General features: G+C 38.6%; 1 protein-coding gene across 1 annotated transcript in view; it reads right to left on the bottom strand.

Moving 5' to 3' along the window:
- The window catches only part of LOC126298209 (hemicentin-1-like), a 748,827-nt gene that overhangs the window by 276,106 nt on the left and 454,066 nt on the right, over positions 1-18,655 (bottom strand). Inside the window, exons 32-33 of the mRNA XM_049989513.1 lie at positions 6,663-6,843; positions 1,057-1,195 (exon numbers count right to left, since the gene is read on the bottom strand). Of these exons, the coding sequence (XP_049845470.1) occupies positions 1,057-1,195; positions 6,663-6,843 (320 nt within the window). The remainder of the gene's footprint in view (positions 1-1,056; positions 1,196-6,662; positions 6,844-18,655) is intronic.

Below are 18,655 nucleotides of genomic sequence, written 5' to 3'. Positions count from 1 at the left end.
CCATCTGATTTTAATTGTCAGCTAGGTGTGTCAGTGATATATAACCATACAAATTTTATTTCTTCAGCTACAGTGACACTGTAGCACTGCAGGTTACAGAAAAATTTTCTGCACTGACATTTTGTCTAGTATTACATTTTTCAAAATTGGTATGTAATCTGTTTGTTTCAGCCAATAGTACAGATGGTAAGTAAGTTCAGTTATTGCTGCTTGTACAGTATTATTGCTAGAAGTAGCAAATATGTTTCCAGAATGAGATTTTCACTCTGCAGCGGAGTGTGTGCTGATATGAAACTTCCTGCCAGATTAAAACTGTGTGCCTGACCGAGACTCGAACTCGGGACCTTTGCCTTTCGCGAGTATGTGCTCTACCATCTGAGCTACCGAAGCACGACTCATGCCCAGTACTCACAGCTTTACTTCTGACAGTATCTCGTCTCCTACCTTCCAAACTTTACAGAAGCTCTCCTGGGAACCATGAAAGGTAGGAGACAAGATGCTGGCAGAAGTAAAGCTGTGAGTACCAGGCGTGAGTTGTGCTTCGGTAGCTCAGATGGTAGAGCACTTGCCCGCGAAAGGCAAAGGTCCCGAGTTCAAGTCTCGGTCAGGCACACAGTTTTAATCTGCCAGGAAGTTTCAACAAATATGTTCACATTGTCAACACACAAAAAGGAACTGGCATTATGCAAACAGTCAGGAACAGAACTGGACCAAGGACTGGTCCCTGAGAAACACTGTGCATTGTTGTATGTAAATTTGACTGGGAGTATACTACTTCACCAGATTTGAAGTGCTTTCTTTCTTCAAGAAACTGCCCCTTTCTATTTAGGCAATGGCAGAACTAATGAATGAATATGCATTACATTACAGCTTTTATGAAACTACATTTTGAGTGCTCATTTAAAATCTACAGCAACTGAGACCACACTGATGTAACAACTACACACATTTAGGCAGTGCAAATTTACAGGTATTCATAAGGTTTTCTTGAGAGGTAGCAAATAGTTTTTTAAGTTGACATTACAAGTTTTAAACCAGTGTGCACATGTTACTTACATGAAGAGAGTTCTGTCACCATCTTTTGACCAACGAATATCTGGTTCAGGATCTCCTGATGCTGGGCACTGCAGTAGCACAATATCTCCTTTTACGGGTCCCAGATCTTCTTCAGATGGGCCATCTATAGTAGGTGGAACTGCAAAGGAATTAATTATGAATATGCAAGCAAAAATTTTTTCTCAGCCTTATCTAAATTACTTTTTTGTACAATATATAGCACTATCAATGAGACTTGTATTCCATCACATTTTGAATTAGTTGAAAAGCTTCTTTCACTGCAATGTAAAAAATACTATAAAACAGTCATGCTCTCATGTTAGAACTAATAAACATACGGGCAGAATACCCTCTGTTGAAACTAAAATACAATTGCAGGGAAGTAACAGAATACTGACCAACAGCATAGTTAAATTGCTTCAAATAAGAATTACTAAGTACTGGGTTACTGTAGGAGGTTGAAAAAATTACAGTTCACGGAATTAATAGATCAAAGGAAAATTTCATAGTCACATGCTTTCAGTTATGAGTGTTGTAACAAATAAGAAGCCCACTAATAAGCAGATCAGCACAGTGGGTGAGGCAACTGGAGGAACAGACTGTCTTACAAAAGATAAATAGAATTATTTTATGTGGACATTATCTGTGCTATCTCTCAAAATTTTGGATCCCTCTGATTCTGGGGTCTGAGTGACCTCCTCTTGCTTTTTACCTTCCGAAATCTCTCCCTCTCTATTCCCCAAGGAAGGGTCTATTAGTTCAAAAAGCTAAGTACTGCATCACCTTTACATGTGTCTATCTGCAGTTCTATAGCTTTTGCCTCTTGAAGGTAAGTACTCACCAGCAGTCCTATTTCAAATTAATTAGTTTCTTTCCTTATAAAGACAGTGACAGGTACTGTCAAAACCTTAGAATTCTAAACAGATTTAATGTGGCAAGTTCATTGACATCTTACGTAACATATCTATCATGAAATAATGGAAAGTCCAGGATGCAATAATAACAATATGGAAATAACAGATGGCTACTCACCACACAGAGGAGACTGAGTCACAGACAGGTTCAATGAAAAAGATTGCTAGAATATTTTACCTGTTGGACAAAGTCCTTCTTCAGAAGCAGAAAACATTGACACATTCACACAAGCACAAATCACACACATGACCACTGTCTCTGGGTGCTGAGGCTGGACTGCGACTGTGTCTGAGATAAGTAGCAATCTACATGGGGCCTCACCACTATCCTCCCCACCCCTCCCATGGTGGTATTCCACCACTCACCAAACCTACACAATACCTTGCCTGTCCCAACTCCACCTATGACCTCAGTTCCTTGCCTCATCCCTGCAAAAGACCTATACACAAGACCTCTACCATACACATCCTCCCACTACCAGCTACTCCAGCCCTGTCATTTTACCCCATTTAAGGCAGAACCACCTCTGAAATCACTGATGTGATCCACCAACACGAACCAACACCCATTGTGTTGCATTATATATGGGCATGACAACTAACAAGATGCCGGTCTGCATAAATGGCTACCACCAAACTGTGGAAAAGTGGGGGCTAGACCACCCAGCTACTGAATATGCCACCCAACATGATATGCTTCCTTCTAATGTCTGCCTAACAGCCTGTGCCATCTGTATTCCTCTTACTAACAACAGCTTTTCTGAACTGTGCAAGTGGGAACTTACCTTCCAACATATCCTTTATTCCAGTACCCTTGACCTTAACCTTCACTAGTCCCTGCCTATATCCTTCACTGCTCACACTCCAGTACTACACATGCCTCATATCCTGCCAATACACCTACAAAGTTGTTTCCCCTTCCCTAATTTTCTCTTCTCTTCTCTCCTCTCCTTTTCACCTCCCCCTCCACACTTCCCCCACTGCAGCACAGCCTTCCAATACTGCATGTAGCAGCTCTTTCTTGTCTCTACAATCTATCACTACCTGTCACAGCCCTGTGCCTCTTCCATACTCCCACTACCCACCCCAGCAAACCTGTTACTCACTGAGAGACAGACCTGATGTGTAAACGAGTTTTTGGTTTGTGAGAGATTGGCAGAAAAAATATGGGAGATAATAAAGCTCCTGTATGGTTACAATCATAGCCTTGGTTGAAAAAATGTGTGTGTGTGTGTGTGTGTGTGTGTGTGTGTCAGTTGTGTTTCTGTGAATCTGTGAATGTTCTAACTCTGAAGCAGAATTTTTTTTTCCAAAAGCTGAAATACTCTAGCATTCTTTCTCATTATGTCTGTCAGCAACTCAACAACTCCTCTATGTGGTTAGTACAAATCTCTCCTTTCCATATTGTTTTAAATCCATCATGAAAATCTTCATGGTTAAATTAGTATTTGTAATCTGACATCTGGTAAAAAATATGCTTATTACTTTGGCTGTATTCCCCCAAAAGATTGTATGATAAGACAACATAGAGTAAACATAAGAAAAATAAACCATTACTCTAATCCTAATATTCAAGTCAGCACAACAAGAAAATTCCAGGTTGGAATATCAACAATATAAAGGAAAGGATAGACTGCTACTCACCGAAAAAGAATACACATTGAGCTGCAGACAGGCACAACAAAAACGATTGCTACACATTTAGCTTTCGCTCAAAGCCCTCTTCACAAAAGGAAACACACACACATTCATTCACACAAGCAAGCATACCTCATGTTCACCTGTCCACTATCTGTAGCAGCTAGGATTGTTTTGGAGTGTGCATGTTGAAGTGGAACTCACCAAACTAGTGTCTGGTTTGTGAGAGATTTGCACAAAATGTATGAGAGATAATGCAAAGATAAGCTCCAGTATGGTAATAATCTCAGCCTTGGTTGAAAAACTGATTTATAGATTCCAGTCCACAAAAGTATGCTGTCTCAAAGAACAGGTCATCTCATGCTCATATGGGACTTGTTTTCATGGCACCATCAGTGTTTAATGAATGTATTTATGGAAAAAATCCTAGAATAATTTCAGTAGGTATGTATGGTTTGGTGGTGATATATACTGAAAAAATTCTCTAAGGTTTCCAGCTATGTCAAGCAGTTTAAAGTACACAAGATTTCGACTGAGAACTCCTCAGCCATTGTCCAGTGGCCACTGTCATGTGGCTGTGATACCAGCTGTGACTTTGCTGGTGCTGAGTCCAGTGCCAGATAAATTAATGTTTTGGTTGCAAGAGTGGTGTGTTCACATCAACATTCAGAAGGCCAGACCCCAAGCTGGGCTTAACTGCAGACAGCTGTCTTTAATTGGGGTTTTTTCAGAAAATTTTATCTCAGTCAATTCTTTTATGAAACTATTTGTCTGTTTAAAAATAAATATTTTGTGAAATGTAACTGAGTGTATGTTTTCCAGGCCATGCTCTGCTACTGCTGACTTTTCCTGATACCATAGGTGCATGTTGTATATGGGACTGTTCCATAGTGCACACAATGTGTCCAACATAAAACTGTCAACACCCACATGGTTTTCTATATATTCTTGGCATTCTGAGGCCTACATCACCTATCATAGGACTCATGAGTTGTCAATTTTTTCTTGGAGGCCTGATGATTGCATTGGCTACATGCTTCTTTAGGAGATAGGAAATATTTTCTGTTACTTAGCTTCAGAATGGCAAAAAATGCAGTCTTCTTCATGTACTACTTGAGCTGTTCTGGTTACAAGTCATTGGTAAAATAACTTGCAGATTTTGTTGGGTTTTTTAGCTGTTTCCTTTGAAAACATTCTGTGAGTGGATCACTTCTTTCTACAGGTACCAAGATTTGCAGTGTAGAACATTTCTGTACTGGGTAGAAGTAGCTGGTAGTGTGCAGATAATGGAATGTGTGGGTACATTTCAGTAAACACTGTGACTGAGACACTGATTTGCTTTTAGGTGGACAAGTGCATCAATGAAAGACAAGACACTGACCAACTCTACCTCCACTGTGAACTTGATATGGTTATTGGTATTGTTGATGTGGTACAAGAACTATTCCAACTTTTCATGTCCATGGGACCATACAATAAATGTGTCATTGAAAGAGCTGTGTCAGGAAAATGTCCTCAAAGTACCCATAAACAGATTGGCTATAATAGGAGCTAATCGGCTTCCCATGGTGGCACTTTATATCTGGTTAAAACATTCTCCACCATACAAAAATACAAAGAAATTCAGCTGGCTTTCACACCACATGAGGCAGAATGTAAAACAAAAAAATTGCAATCTTGTCAACAAAACAGCCAGAAACACCAACATGAGTGCCATGTCGGCAGTTAAGAAGGGACTTGCCACAGGGTATTCTCTTCACTTACATAATATGTGGTGCGGAACAAGCAGTTCGCAAGATTCCCAGTGAAGCTGCAGAAGCAGTTCCTCAAGAAATGAGCTGCATTCTTCCAAAACCAAGCTGACAATGCTGAATGTAAAAAATCACTGAGCATAATGGCCTTCATGAGCTCTGTGAGACAGCTCTCACTGCAGTCCTGACAACTGATGAGGGCAATGAAGCCATCACATTGAAACAAGCCTAGTATGAAGCAAAGATTCAATTATGGTGGAGGAGATAACCAAAAATTATCATGGGACCCAATAATGAGGAACACATTGGGGCATTTCAAACAGTCTTCACTGAAGTTACTGTCATTAAAAGTCTCCATGCTCAGACACCATGACCAAATATGCTTTACAGCCTTCCAAAAATTCACAAGGACACAGCTCTGTTTTGCTTTGTGATTGCCACTAGATTGCCAACTTACAAACTCACAGAACCTCTGGCATGCCTCCTTACTACATATTTTTGATGCGGAATAAAGAATATGACTGACTTTACCAGTGAATTATGTGCCTGCATCCTGAAGAAGAAGATATGATGGCCAGTGTTCTCATTATTCATACATGCTCCCATCAAAGACTATATGGATCTGCTCTCCCAGTTGTTTGACTAAACTTGTGGATTTATTTAAGAACATTCTGTTGTCATCATAGTTTTTTTATGTTTCAAAATATTTTAACCATACAGACGGTATCTCAATTGGAAGTCCATTAGTCTGAGTTATAGTCAACAACCGACTTGTTAAACATGGCTGTCTGCAGTTAAGCATGGCTTGAGATCCACTCATTGCAAAGCTGGAGTGGGGATGTTGGTCTTGTGATGAAAAGATTACCTTATATTGTGTTGAACTAGGTACAAATTATGTTACAGGTAGCAATGTTATATAAGGATGGAAGCAACATCCATACGACAGTCGCCACTTCAAAAAGGCTGAGGAGTACTCAGCTGCAAGCTTCTGGATATAAAAGTATGAAATGAAGCTAGAATCCTGAGAGGATTCTATCAGTTTGATGAGGATTTCTATAAGGATTCTTTTCATTCAGTTTATCTGAGGTTTTTAGAGTTCTATTTATAATTTGCACTTCACTTTTAGTGAAGTTCTGAACATACACAATATGAAATAAAAAATATTACCTCTTTAATATATTTTTAAAAGAAAATATATTCCACATATAATTTACATATTTTGCTTTATACTCTAGAATACTTAATTACAGCCTTGTCAACTGTCCAGAAATCTCATGACAGATTTAAGTTATTAAATGCTTACCCATAACAGTCACTTCAAAACTTCTCTCATTTTGACCAACTTTGTTACTTGCAATGCATGTATATGTTCCTCCATCATGAGGTTTAGCATTATTAATCAGCAGAAACTGCTTGTTCTTTGAAAGCACTGCACTTGGTACTGTGCTTGGTGTAATTGGATGCCCATTCTTTTGCCATGAAATCTGCAACAGAATGTAACATGGACTGCTTAAACATTCATGAAATAATGTGTTAACAAAGGAATAAATGGATGAGAGTACATTTATACATGTTATAACTGTTATGACTTCATAAGCATGGTAGGAAATTTAAAATTTGAAGGGGAGTTAGACAATGAAACTTCATGTAACTAAAACAGTTCTTGGTAGTCCACAAAGTTTTCAGATTATTTAATTGTGAAAATGAAACAGGTGTATCACTAACAAAACATGTCTGAAGCACTTTCATTTTGCTTATGTTTGCTGTTTGTACATAGTGCAGACAAACCTCAAGCTTAGACTGAAGAATTTTATAGTGAAGTCCATTGTTAATATATATGCATCTTCAAACCATTTTTTACTGAAAAATTTCTTATGAATTGATGGAATTCACAGTGGATGAAAACTTTTCAAGCCACTTTAGCTGTTATGTAGTCTTTTATTGGGAAACCTGCTGGTTTCACACCATTACTGGAACATCTTCAGGTGATACAATGATCAGCCCTCAAAGAATTGGAAAGCTATGTCCCATAGTTCAGTTGCAAATTGAAAATGTTGATACATTATGGGCTGTTGTCAACTGTAAAATTCGCTTTGAGCACCAGTAGGTGAATGTCAGAGTGAACCCATGGAGTGATAAGGCCATAAGAAAATGTGAAAATAGTGACCGTTTGTTATGCCAATGCTATGCACTGGTAATGGGTGGTGTCTTTCTAGAAGCTCATATTAGCAAACATGCATCCTGAGTTTGATACCATGAATCAAGTGATTTAGGATGTTTGCTAATATGAGCTTCAAGTACAACACCACAATTACTAATCCATAGCAATGGCATAATAAACAATCACCTTTTTCACATTTACTTATGGACTTATCACCCAAGTGTTCAGTTTGACATTTACCTACTTGTGTCTAATGAAAGTTTTACTATTGACAACAGCTTACAATGGCCCAATATTTTTTATTTGCAACTGAACTAAGGGGCATCGCAGCTTCCCAATTGTGTGAGGCCTAATCATTGCATCACCTAAGTATGCACCTGTATTCAGAATGAGATTTTCACTCTGCAGCAGAGTGTGTGCTGATATGAAACTTCCTGGCAGATTAAAACTGTGTGCCCGGCTGAGACTCGAACTCAGGACCGAGTCCGAGTCTCGGTCAGGCACACAGTTTTAATCTCCCAGGAAGTTTCATGCACCTGTATTGATGTGAAACCACTTGTGTTCCCAATAAAAGACTACATAACAACTAAAGAGGCTTGAAGAGACCTCTTTTACTGTGAATACCATCAATCCATAACAACTTTTGTTAGTAAAAATGGATTGAAGGTTCTCAGATATTAACAATGTACTTTTTTTAGCTATTGCTGCCCTATGTACAAAGCAGCATGTATTAACAGAGAAAGGGTGAAAGTAAGCATGATGATAACACTAAGGTAAAGTACCATCAATACATTGAAAAGAAAATTGTATAAATTAACAATGTTATCATAGAATCAGTTGGCACATTTTTGTATTTAGGTAAGTTGAAGATAATGACTGCTTGAACAGCAAAAGAAATCAAGATAAGAGTAAATATTGTCAGTAGTGATTTTGGTAAACTAAAAAGAGTTTTCAAAATGAAGCTTCTGATGTAGTTATCAATTTTTAGTTATGACAATTTGTGCAAATTAACAATAAAGCCATGGAGCCAGTTGACAAGTTTTGATATCCATGGCAGTTGATGGTAACAACTGGGTGATTAGGAAAATATGTAAACACACGAGAAGCCTGGAGTTCTTATGATAAACTAAATACAGTTTTATAAACTAAGCTAGAAATTTTAAATTATGACATTGAGACATGGTTTTTTTTCATGTAAAACTCATTCAAAACTTGGTAGTACATCAGTGAGCAGCAGAGAGATCCATTTTGGAGAGACAGCAAAACAAATTACTAAACTGAGGTGACCTAGGATACCCCCTAATATCGTGTCAGACCTCTTTTTGCATGGCATAGTGCAGAAACTCAGTACAGCATGGACTCAACAAGTTGTTGGAAGTCCCCTGCAAAAGTGTTGCTGGTGAAGGATTTTGTGCATGAACTGACCTCTCATTTATGTCCTTATAAATGTTTGATGGGATTCATGATGGTTGATCATTCATTCAAACTATCCACTATGTTCTTCAAACCAATTGCGAACCATTGTGGCCCGGCACAATGTCATTCATAAACAGGCAATGCTGTGCTATTAGCAAAGGCACCCGCATTGATTGTCTGCTGCCATAGCCCATCAATGTCAAATTTCACCACACTGTCTAAATGGATACATCCATTGTAAATGAAAATGGTCTCAGCTAGTTCAGTTGCACCAAATGACCAAATCTGTTTCATGTGAACACAGCTCTAACTACCATTCCATGTTCAAAGTCTTTTAATTTCTGCTGTGCAGCCGTAATCACATCGGGAACGTTTTCATATGAATCTCTTGAGTACGACTCACAGCTCCACCAGTACCCTGCCCTTTTATACCTTGTATACATGATACTATCGCCATCTGTGTATGAGCATATAACTATCTCATGACTTTTGTCACCTCAGTCTAGATCAGAGGGCAGACTGGAGATGAAGACATAATTATACCTGAAAATTAAATTGAGGTGGGCAGAACCTGTCCTCATACAAAAAGATGAAAGATGGACAAAGAAATATCTTTTTTACTTTCCAAGCAATGGAGAAAGACTGAGATAAAGACCTAATACAACATTTGTAACGTGTGTTAACCCTTACCAATCCAATTTTCCTACTCACTGTATACTCCCCAATTTTTATGAAGACAAGGATCTGCATGATTACAGGTCATTATGCTACTATTTTAAGAAAATAAAATGCAATATGACGCCAATTGACAACTTTATTTTCTTTTATACTAGTTTCTGAAACTAAATATGGTGTTTTTGTTTATGGTTGTTTATAAGTTTTCCTGTATGGAACTTCTTAAAATATTCTCCCAGGAGAAACCCACACTTTCTCTTGCATGTTTCACAGAAGAAAATTGGTTCTCTTTTTTCTTCTTGTGTTGGCTGCAAATCATGCACTCCTTGTTTAATTGTTTCATTATGCATTATGAAATGCATATTCACTTTTAGTCTCTCCATGTCAGACAGCAATGGTTTTTGTCTCTTCTTTGAATCTGTATTTCTCACTTGGTTGACTAGCTGTCTGATTAGAGTTCTTTGGTAGGGAAGATCGGTCTGCTGCTATTCTCCACACCCATGTTTGTCTATTGAGTAAGGAATATAATTGTTCACTACAGCAACTTCAATCAGCTAGAAGTATTTTCTCTACCACTTGTTTGATCATTTTGTAAAACCATACTATCACACAAATCAGCCCTGTCCACTCCTCCCATAAATTTCATGTATTACAAAATAATGATGACATTCAGGAACTGCACAGGCTCTTTTTGTCTATAACCTGTGGTCAACTGGGTTTGAGGACCAAAGAATGTACTCAAAATTGTCACTAACCTTTTGTCAGGGAAATAAAAATAGATGATTTTCATCTATTATAATGGCACATATCTCATATTCAGCAAGTTTGGTACTCTTCAAAGTGCATGGAAAGTTCTTCCTAGAACGCATAACTGTAGATGTTAGATCAAATTTCATTTTGTTCAGTTCCTGGTCAAGTTGAGGATTTGTGTAGAACATACCAGTAAAGTTGTAATAGCCTGAACCACTTGCTCAAGTTAGCAATCCCTGTGCCAAATGAACCACTATTCAGCTTGAAAAAGGTAAATCAGAATCAATTACATTTTCTGTAGTTTTTTTCCAAAATATGGAATGTGAAAAAAATAACCATTTCCAGAATCAAACAGACAGAAAACTCACAAACCCTACTTTTTAGGCATCTTTGGATTGTAGCAAATGAATTGAACTCTTCCTTTGAATCCTACTGTGCCCTCATCAACAGCCAAATTTCTTTTTGGTACATAAAGTTCTTTTCATTTACTGTTAATGTCCTCACTAATGTTCTTCACCTTGTTCCCTCTCATTCACTGATACCCCTGAGCTGTGACAGGTGGAACTAAATGCAGCACCCAATATATATATATATATATATATATATATATATATATATATATATATATATATATATATATAGTCTTCAAATTTAAGACCACGTCCAATACTACACCAAGAAAAGCTTTCACATTCTTTGATGACACATCCCTCCAAGAGTGCCATATTGAGTTTTGTTTGGTAAGTGGAGTGACGTTCTGTATCTTTTTGTGGCATTCACAATTTCACTTATCAGATTGTCTGTGAAGAAGAGTTGGAAATATTCAATTTCAGGTTTTGATTGAATGCCATGAGAAATGGTGAGACCTTGGGTGTGACAGAAAAAGAAAACTTCATGAGATCATTATCACCATCATGATGAACCTTCCAGCTATTTGCTACAGGTTGTATCTCTTCATCACTTTCAATTCCATAAGCAGATTATAATTCACTAGAGCATATTCCACTGCACACGGTGGGAGTTTGTTGCTGATCAGTTTCAACAGTAAATTCTCCTTTGCCCTCAATGTCTTCGAGGAGCCACCTGGCAATATAATCACTTACACATTTTCTACTGGCCATTTCCCTACTAGAAGCATGTGAATACAACATGCTTTGAGTTGCCACACCTTTGTACTAAATGCTTTTATGTGCCTAGCTAATTCCAACTATGGGACAGATGGTAAGCAAAATAATGGAAATGTGTCAGACATTGTCCAGCCTAAGAGCCATAGCAGAAAATTGTAATGTTGGACATAGTCTGACAATGGATCTGAAAATCACAAATTTTTGTCAAAATTAAAGGTGTTCCCATGACTGTTGTTGTTTAGTACAAGTGGAGCTCATGTCAACAGTTGTGTTCTTTGTAATAACTCTATACTCCCTAGGAGCTACAAATACCTCACTGCAAAAAGTGATGAACCATGTGACAGACTGGCCTATGGTAGAAGCGTAGGTCTCAGTTCCATGCATACCAGAACTGATCTGTTCTAAAATAAGTGCCATGTTCCACAAGAAACACACTGTCTACCAGATTGTGTGCACTACAATAGTCACAGTAATGGCAGAAGTCTGAGACAGAATTTGTTAATTTATGACAAGCCCTACTGAAGAATTTAGTACTCTAAAAAGGTCTGTGTATGGGTATGAAAAAAATTAGGCTCAATTTGGAAAAAAATCTGTCTGTTGTGACTGAGAAACTAGAAAAGTATCAAGGCAAAATAACTTGTGTATATTTGGTGTAGCAGCAAATGAAATGGAAGACACAGAAACCTGCTAATGCAGGTTGCAAGTGTATGTATGGAGGCAAGTGCAGTGGATAGTTTCAGGAGCAAGTGGGTTGGACAATGAGTATCAGCAATACAAAGCCTTGGCTAATAATGTAAAATTAATCTGATGTTAAAAGAAGGTTGAGATCTACAGCCAGAGGAAAAAAATTGCAAAGGCAGAGATTTGACACCCAAATGCAAGAATGTCATACCCAATTTCGACCTTCAGAATGTGTGGAGGCAGGATGGTGGAATATTCAGCAAGACTGCAGGTTGAAGAAGACTGTTGCAAATATGTCAAGACTGAATAATATAAAATCAAGATCTTTGCCTTGGTCTACTAGCAAAAAAAGAATAATATTCTTTCTTGTGCCTTCTACTGCTGGTCTTCCCACATTACTCTAAACTAGGGTTGTTAACAAATTTTATTTATTTTTAACACTTTTTTCATCTATGTCAGAAAGTAAAGCAATTTTGTGACATATTACAAGTTCCTAATCGGGGCGAATTATTTAGTTTCACCTGAGTGCTTTGGTAGTTAGGTTTTTGACTCTCTGAATATTAATCTAATTTATTAGACACAGTTCTTACATTTTTGTCAGGGTCTACAGTAGAATTGTGCAGCATGTGATGATAGTCCATTTATCTGCATAGTTTAGTTTTCCATGGTCTTTAGTATGGACAGGGATTGCGATTATTGTGTGCAGATGCGAGCCAAGTTGGTGACATTTTTCTCTCAGCTTCAGGATGTGAAGGCTTTGGTTGCACAGCTTGAGGCTGCAGTGGATGGGCACCACTGATATGGGCCAGCCGTGGGGCCAACAGATGTCCAGCATGTCTGAGTCATCTGATCGGCCCTCACCAGTGGCCAATCCAGTTACTGCTTGCACTGAGGTTGACCCCTCACCTGTGGTCGAGTAGGAGATCAACCAGGGCATAGCAGGTGGTGAAAGAGTTTACTGGCAGTGGCATGTAAGTCCTCCCCAGTTTGTCTGACAAACAGGTTCAAAGTGCTGTCTGTGGCTGACACTGTCACTGAGCCAGATGCTGTTGCCTGTCCTATTTCAGAGGAAACCTCTCAGCCTGCAAGATCTGGACAATCACAGAGGGTGGGATTATTGATAGTTGTGAGCTTCAATGTTAGGTACAATATGGGGCCCCTGAGGGACATGGCTGCCAAGAAGGGAAAGAAAACCAATGTGCACTCCATGTGCATACCGGGTGAAGTTATTCCTGATGTGGAACAGTTCTTCCCAGATGCCAGTTGCAGGTGGTTACTCTGTTGGCACCAATGATGTGTGTCACTATGGATCAGAAGAGATTCTCTCTGGTTTAGAGCAGCTAACAGAAGTGGTAAAGGCTGCCAGTCTTGCTTGAAAGATGAAAGCAGAGATGACCATTTACAGCATAGTTGACAGGAGTGTCTGCGGACCTCTGGTACAAAGCTGAGTGGGGGGTCTGAATTAGAGGCTCAGACAGTTCTGCAACCATGCACTGAAAGCTGGCTAAAGACAGAGATAAGCTCAGCTGGAATTTTTGTGAAGAACCTTATGGTGTTCTGAAAGGATAGGCTAAAGACAGTAGGCTTGACTTCCGGAAGGCGTTTGATACAGTTCCACTCTGTTGCCTGATAAACAAAGTAAGAGCCTACAGAATATCAGACCAGCTGTGTGGCTGGATTGAAGAGTTTTTAGCAAACAGAACACAGCATGTTGTTCTCAATGGAGAGACATCTACAGACGTTAAAGCGACCTCTGGCATGCCACAGGGGAGAGTTGTGGGATCATTGCTTTTCACAATATATATAAATGACCTAGTAGATAGTGTTGTAAGTTCCATGTGGCTTTTCGAGGATGGTGCTGAAGTATACAAAGAAGTTGCAGCATTAGGAAATTGCAGCAAAATGCAGGAAGATCTGCAGCGGATAGGCACTTGGTGCAGGGAGTGGCAACTGACCCTTAACATAGACAAATGTAATATACTGCGAATACATAGAAAGAAGGATCCTTTATTGTATGATTATATGATAGCAGAACAAACACTGGTAGCAGTTACTTCTGTAAAATATCTGGGAGTACGCGTACGGAACAATTTGAAGTGGAATGATCATATAAAATTAATTGTTGGTAAGGTGGGTGGCAGGTTGAGATTCATTGGGAGAGACCTTAGAAAGTGTAGTCCATCAACAAAGGAGGTGGCTTACAAAACACTTGTCTGATTTATACTTGAGTATTGCTAATCAGTGTGGGATCCGTACCAGGTCAGGTTGACAGAAGAGATAGAGAAGATCCAAGAAGAGTGGTGCGTTTCGTCACAGGGTTATTTGGTAAGCATGATAGCATCACGGAGATATTTAGCAAACTCAAGTGGCAGACTCTGCAAGAGAGGCGCTCTGCATCATGGTGTAGCTTGCTGTCCAGGTTTCAAGAAGGTGCATTTCTGGATGAGGTATTGAATATATTGCTTCCACCTACTTATACCTCCCAAGGAGATAATGAATGTAAAATTAGAGAGATTTGAGCACATATGAAGGCTTTCCAGCAGTTGTTCTTCCCGTGAACCATATGCGACTGGAACAGAAAAGGGAGGTAATGCAGTGGCACGTAAAGTGCCCTCCACCACACACCGTTGGGTGGCTTGAGTGGTATAAATGTAGATGTAGATGTAGGCAGTGGCATGTATGTTACTGTTAGAAGTAGTTTACCATGTTGCGAAACTGAAGTAGATAGTTCCTTTGAGTCACTGTTGGCAACCAGAATAAAATAATAATTGGGTCCTTTTACTGACCTCCCGATTCAGATGATACAGTTGCTGAAAGGTTCAAAGTAACCTTGAGTTTGTTTTCAAATATGTAGCTGACTCATACAATTATAGTTGGTGGTGACTTTAATTTAGCCTCGATATGTTAGCAGAAATACATGTCTCATTCTGGAGATATGCATAAAAACATCATCCAAAATTTTGCTAAATGCATTCTCTGAAAATTATTTCCAGCAGTTAGTTCATGAGCCCATGCAAATAGAAAATGGTTGTGAAAACCTACTTGACCTCTTAGCAACAAATAATCCTGAGTTAATAATGAGCATCAAAATGGATACAAGGATTAGTGAACACAAGGTTGTCACAGCGAGACTGAATATTGTAACCCCCTAATCCTCCAAAACTAAACAAAAAATATACCTATTCAAAAAAGATAATAAAAATTTATTTGATGCCTTCCTGAGAGACAATCAACACTCGTTCCAAATTAATAATATAAGTGCAGACCAGATGTGGCTTGAATTCAAAGAAACAAATAAATTAACAAATAATGGAGCTGATCCTCCTTGGTACACAAAACGGGCCAGAACATGGCTGCAGGATTTGGGGGGGGGGGGGGGGGGGGAATTTTCAAACAGATACAAAATCCCCAAGATTGGTGATTTTTTTTACAAAAGCTCGAAATTTAGTGCAGATTTTAATGTGAGATGCTTATAACAGTTTCCACAACAAAACTTTGTCTCGAAACCCAGCAGATAATCTAAAGAGATTCTGGTGGTATACGAGGTATGTAAGTGGCAAGAAACAATCAATGCCTTCTCTGCATGATAGCAATGGAGATACTATCAAAGACAGTGCTGCCGAAGCAGAGTTATGAAACAGAGCTTTCTGAAATGCCTTCACAAAAGAGGATGAAGTAAATATTCCAGAATTTGAATGAAGAACAGCTGCCAACATGAGTAATATTGAAGTAAATATCCTCAAGAGTAGTGTAGCAACTTAAATCAATTAATAAAAGCAAGTCTTCTGGTCCAGACTGCATATGAAGTAGGTTCCTTTCAATGTACACTGATGCATTAGCTCCATATTGAACAATCAGATACAATCATTCACTTGAGGAATGATCTGTGCCAAAGACTGGAAAGTTACACAGGCCACACCAATATTTAAGGAAGGTAGTAAGAGTAATCCACTTAATTACAGGCCCATATCATTAACGTCAATATGCCGCAGGATTCTGGAACATATATTGTGTACGAACATTATGAATTACATTGAAGAAAACAGTCTATTGACACTCAGTTACCATGGATTTGGAAAACATCATTCTTGTGAAACACAACTAGCACTTTATTCACATGAAATGTTGAGTGCTATTGACAAGTGATTTCAGGTCATTTCCATACTTCTGGATTTCTGGAAGGCTTTTGACACTGTACCACACAAACAGCTTGTAGTGAAATTACATGATTATGGAACATCATCTCAGTTATGTGTCTGGATTTGTGACTTCCTATCAGAGAGGTCACAGTTTGCAGTAATTGATGGAGAGTCATTGAGTAAAACAGAAGTGATTTTTGGTGTTCACCAAGATAGTGTTATAGTCCTTTTGCTGTTCCTCATCCATGTAAACGAACTGGGAGACAATCTGAGCAGCTGTCTTAGGTTGTTTGCAGATGATTCTGTAATTTATGAACTAATAAAGTCATAAGAAGAGCAAATCAAATTGAAAAAAGATTTAGAAAATATATCTGAATAGAGCGAAAATTAGCAGTTGATCCTAAATATCCTAAATAATGAAAAGTATGAGGCCATCCACATGAGTGCTGAGGAATTCATTATACTTCAGTTACACGATAAATCAGTCAAATCTAAAGGCTGTAAATTCAAGTAAATACCTAGGAATACAATACCTAGGAATTACAATTACAAACAACTTCAATTGGAAGGAACATGTAGAAAATGTTGTGGGGAAGGATAACCAAAGACTGCCCTTTTCTGGCAGAACACGCAGGAGATGCAACAGATCTACTAAGAAGACTGCCTACACTACGCTTGTCCAATCTCTTTTAGAATACTGCTGCATGGTGTGGGATCCTTAGCAGATAGAACTGACAGAGTACATTGAAAGAGTACAAACAAGGGCAGCAAATTTGTATTATTGCGAAATATGGGAGAAAGTGGCACTGAAATGATACAGGATTTGGGCTGGACATCATTAAAAGAAAGGCATTTTCATTGCAATGGAATCTTCTCACAAAATTCAAATCACCAACTTTCTTCTTCAAATGTGAAAATATTTTGTTGTAGGGAGGAATGATCACCACGATAAAATTAGGGAAAAAAGAGCTTGTACGGAAAAATATAGGTGTTCATTCTTTCTGCATGCTATACAAGATTGGAATAATAGAAAATTGTGATGGTGGTTTGATGAACCCTCTGCCAGGCAGAGTATCCATGTAGATGTAGATGTAGATCTGAATCTATATTCACATTTAATGGGTTCTCCTCACTGAGAATGATGTACTTGATTTCATTTTATTGGGACTTCTTCATTCCTATGACAAAAATAATCCAGTATGTTTATATTATGTTTAATAGGTATCAGAAAAGAATTGTAATGGATGCCTTCTTGAATTCAAACTACATGGTATCGAATTCAGCACCACTGTTACTGTGTTAGTGCCACTATCACATTAGTGTCACTATCTGTCACATTAGTCCCACTATTACTCCATTTTCACACAATTGCTTGTTGTAGGATTCATTTGATAGCTACAGAAGAAATTTTTGGGCTCCAAAATAGTCACAATATGTTTAGTATATCTGAACACACGGTAATGCTAATGGCCCTAGAAAAATTTACTTGAATGATTAAAAGATTTTCCCCTATACAAAATCACTTAAGAAGCTGATTAAGAAGCACTTATAAACTGTTTAGTAGGTCATGGGTGTCACATTGGATAAAGCAGATGTGCTGTTTGTGACTTTTCATGCATAATAACTACTTCAATGGTTCATGGGCATTGAATCAGATAATGTAATCACTGACTTTTTTCACAGAAACCATTGAAAGTGTGAACAAGGCATATGTACTCCATTCAGCTTAAAATGTCATATTGTTTTAATTTAGCCTTGTTAGAGTATTTTACAATTTCTCATAATCACTTTGTCAGAAATATATGGTCTGATACTCTATATTTGAAAAACAACTTTTGTTACACTTCTCATATGTTCTTAATGGCACAGGCATATGCAAGAGGGCTCAGAATTGAATAGAGGCCGACTTACAGCAATATTCTGGCATAACATTGCACCACAGCACCTGCTGTTTACCTCCACATACCTCTCAGCCAGTGCCTGGCTACTTACCAAAACCAGGGACACTTCAGCACATAGAATATGTGACACTTGCAGCAGCAACACCACAACAAACTCATTTTGTGTGTATAAACATTGGCCATCCATCCGGGCAGGTCACTGAATTGTGAGTCACTTATTTGGTGCCTGCCATAGTGTCAGTTTCCACAGTGAAGTAGCTTTGCCCCTGTCATCTTGATAGGACCATCTTCCAGAAGTTCCGTCTGCCGTTTGATGGGCAGAGGATCAAACTGAGGCCTTCCCAGTCACCGGGCTACTAGAGTGCACTGTCAGCATCAGTGATTCCCAGTAAGACACCTCATACTTGGCAGCCTGTGTCGTCTGCCACATGAGTCCAACTTCATTC

Source organism: Schistocerca gregaria, chromosome X, assembly GCF_023897955.1.
Source record: "Schistocerca gregaria isolate iqSchGreg1 chromosome X, iqSchGreg1.2, whole genome shotgun sequence".
In the NCBI taxonomy this organism is placed as follows: domain Eukaryota; kingdom Metazoa; phylum Arthropoda; class Insecta; order Orthoptera; family Acrididae; genus Schistocerca; species Schistocerca gregaria.
The sequence above is the reverse complement of the archived record's forward strand: the minus strand, read 5'-3'. Positions and strand labels throughout refer to the sequence as shown.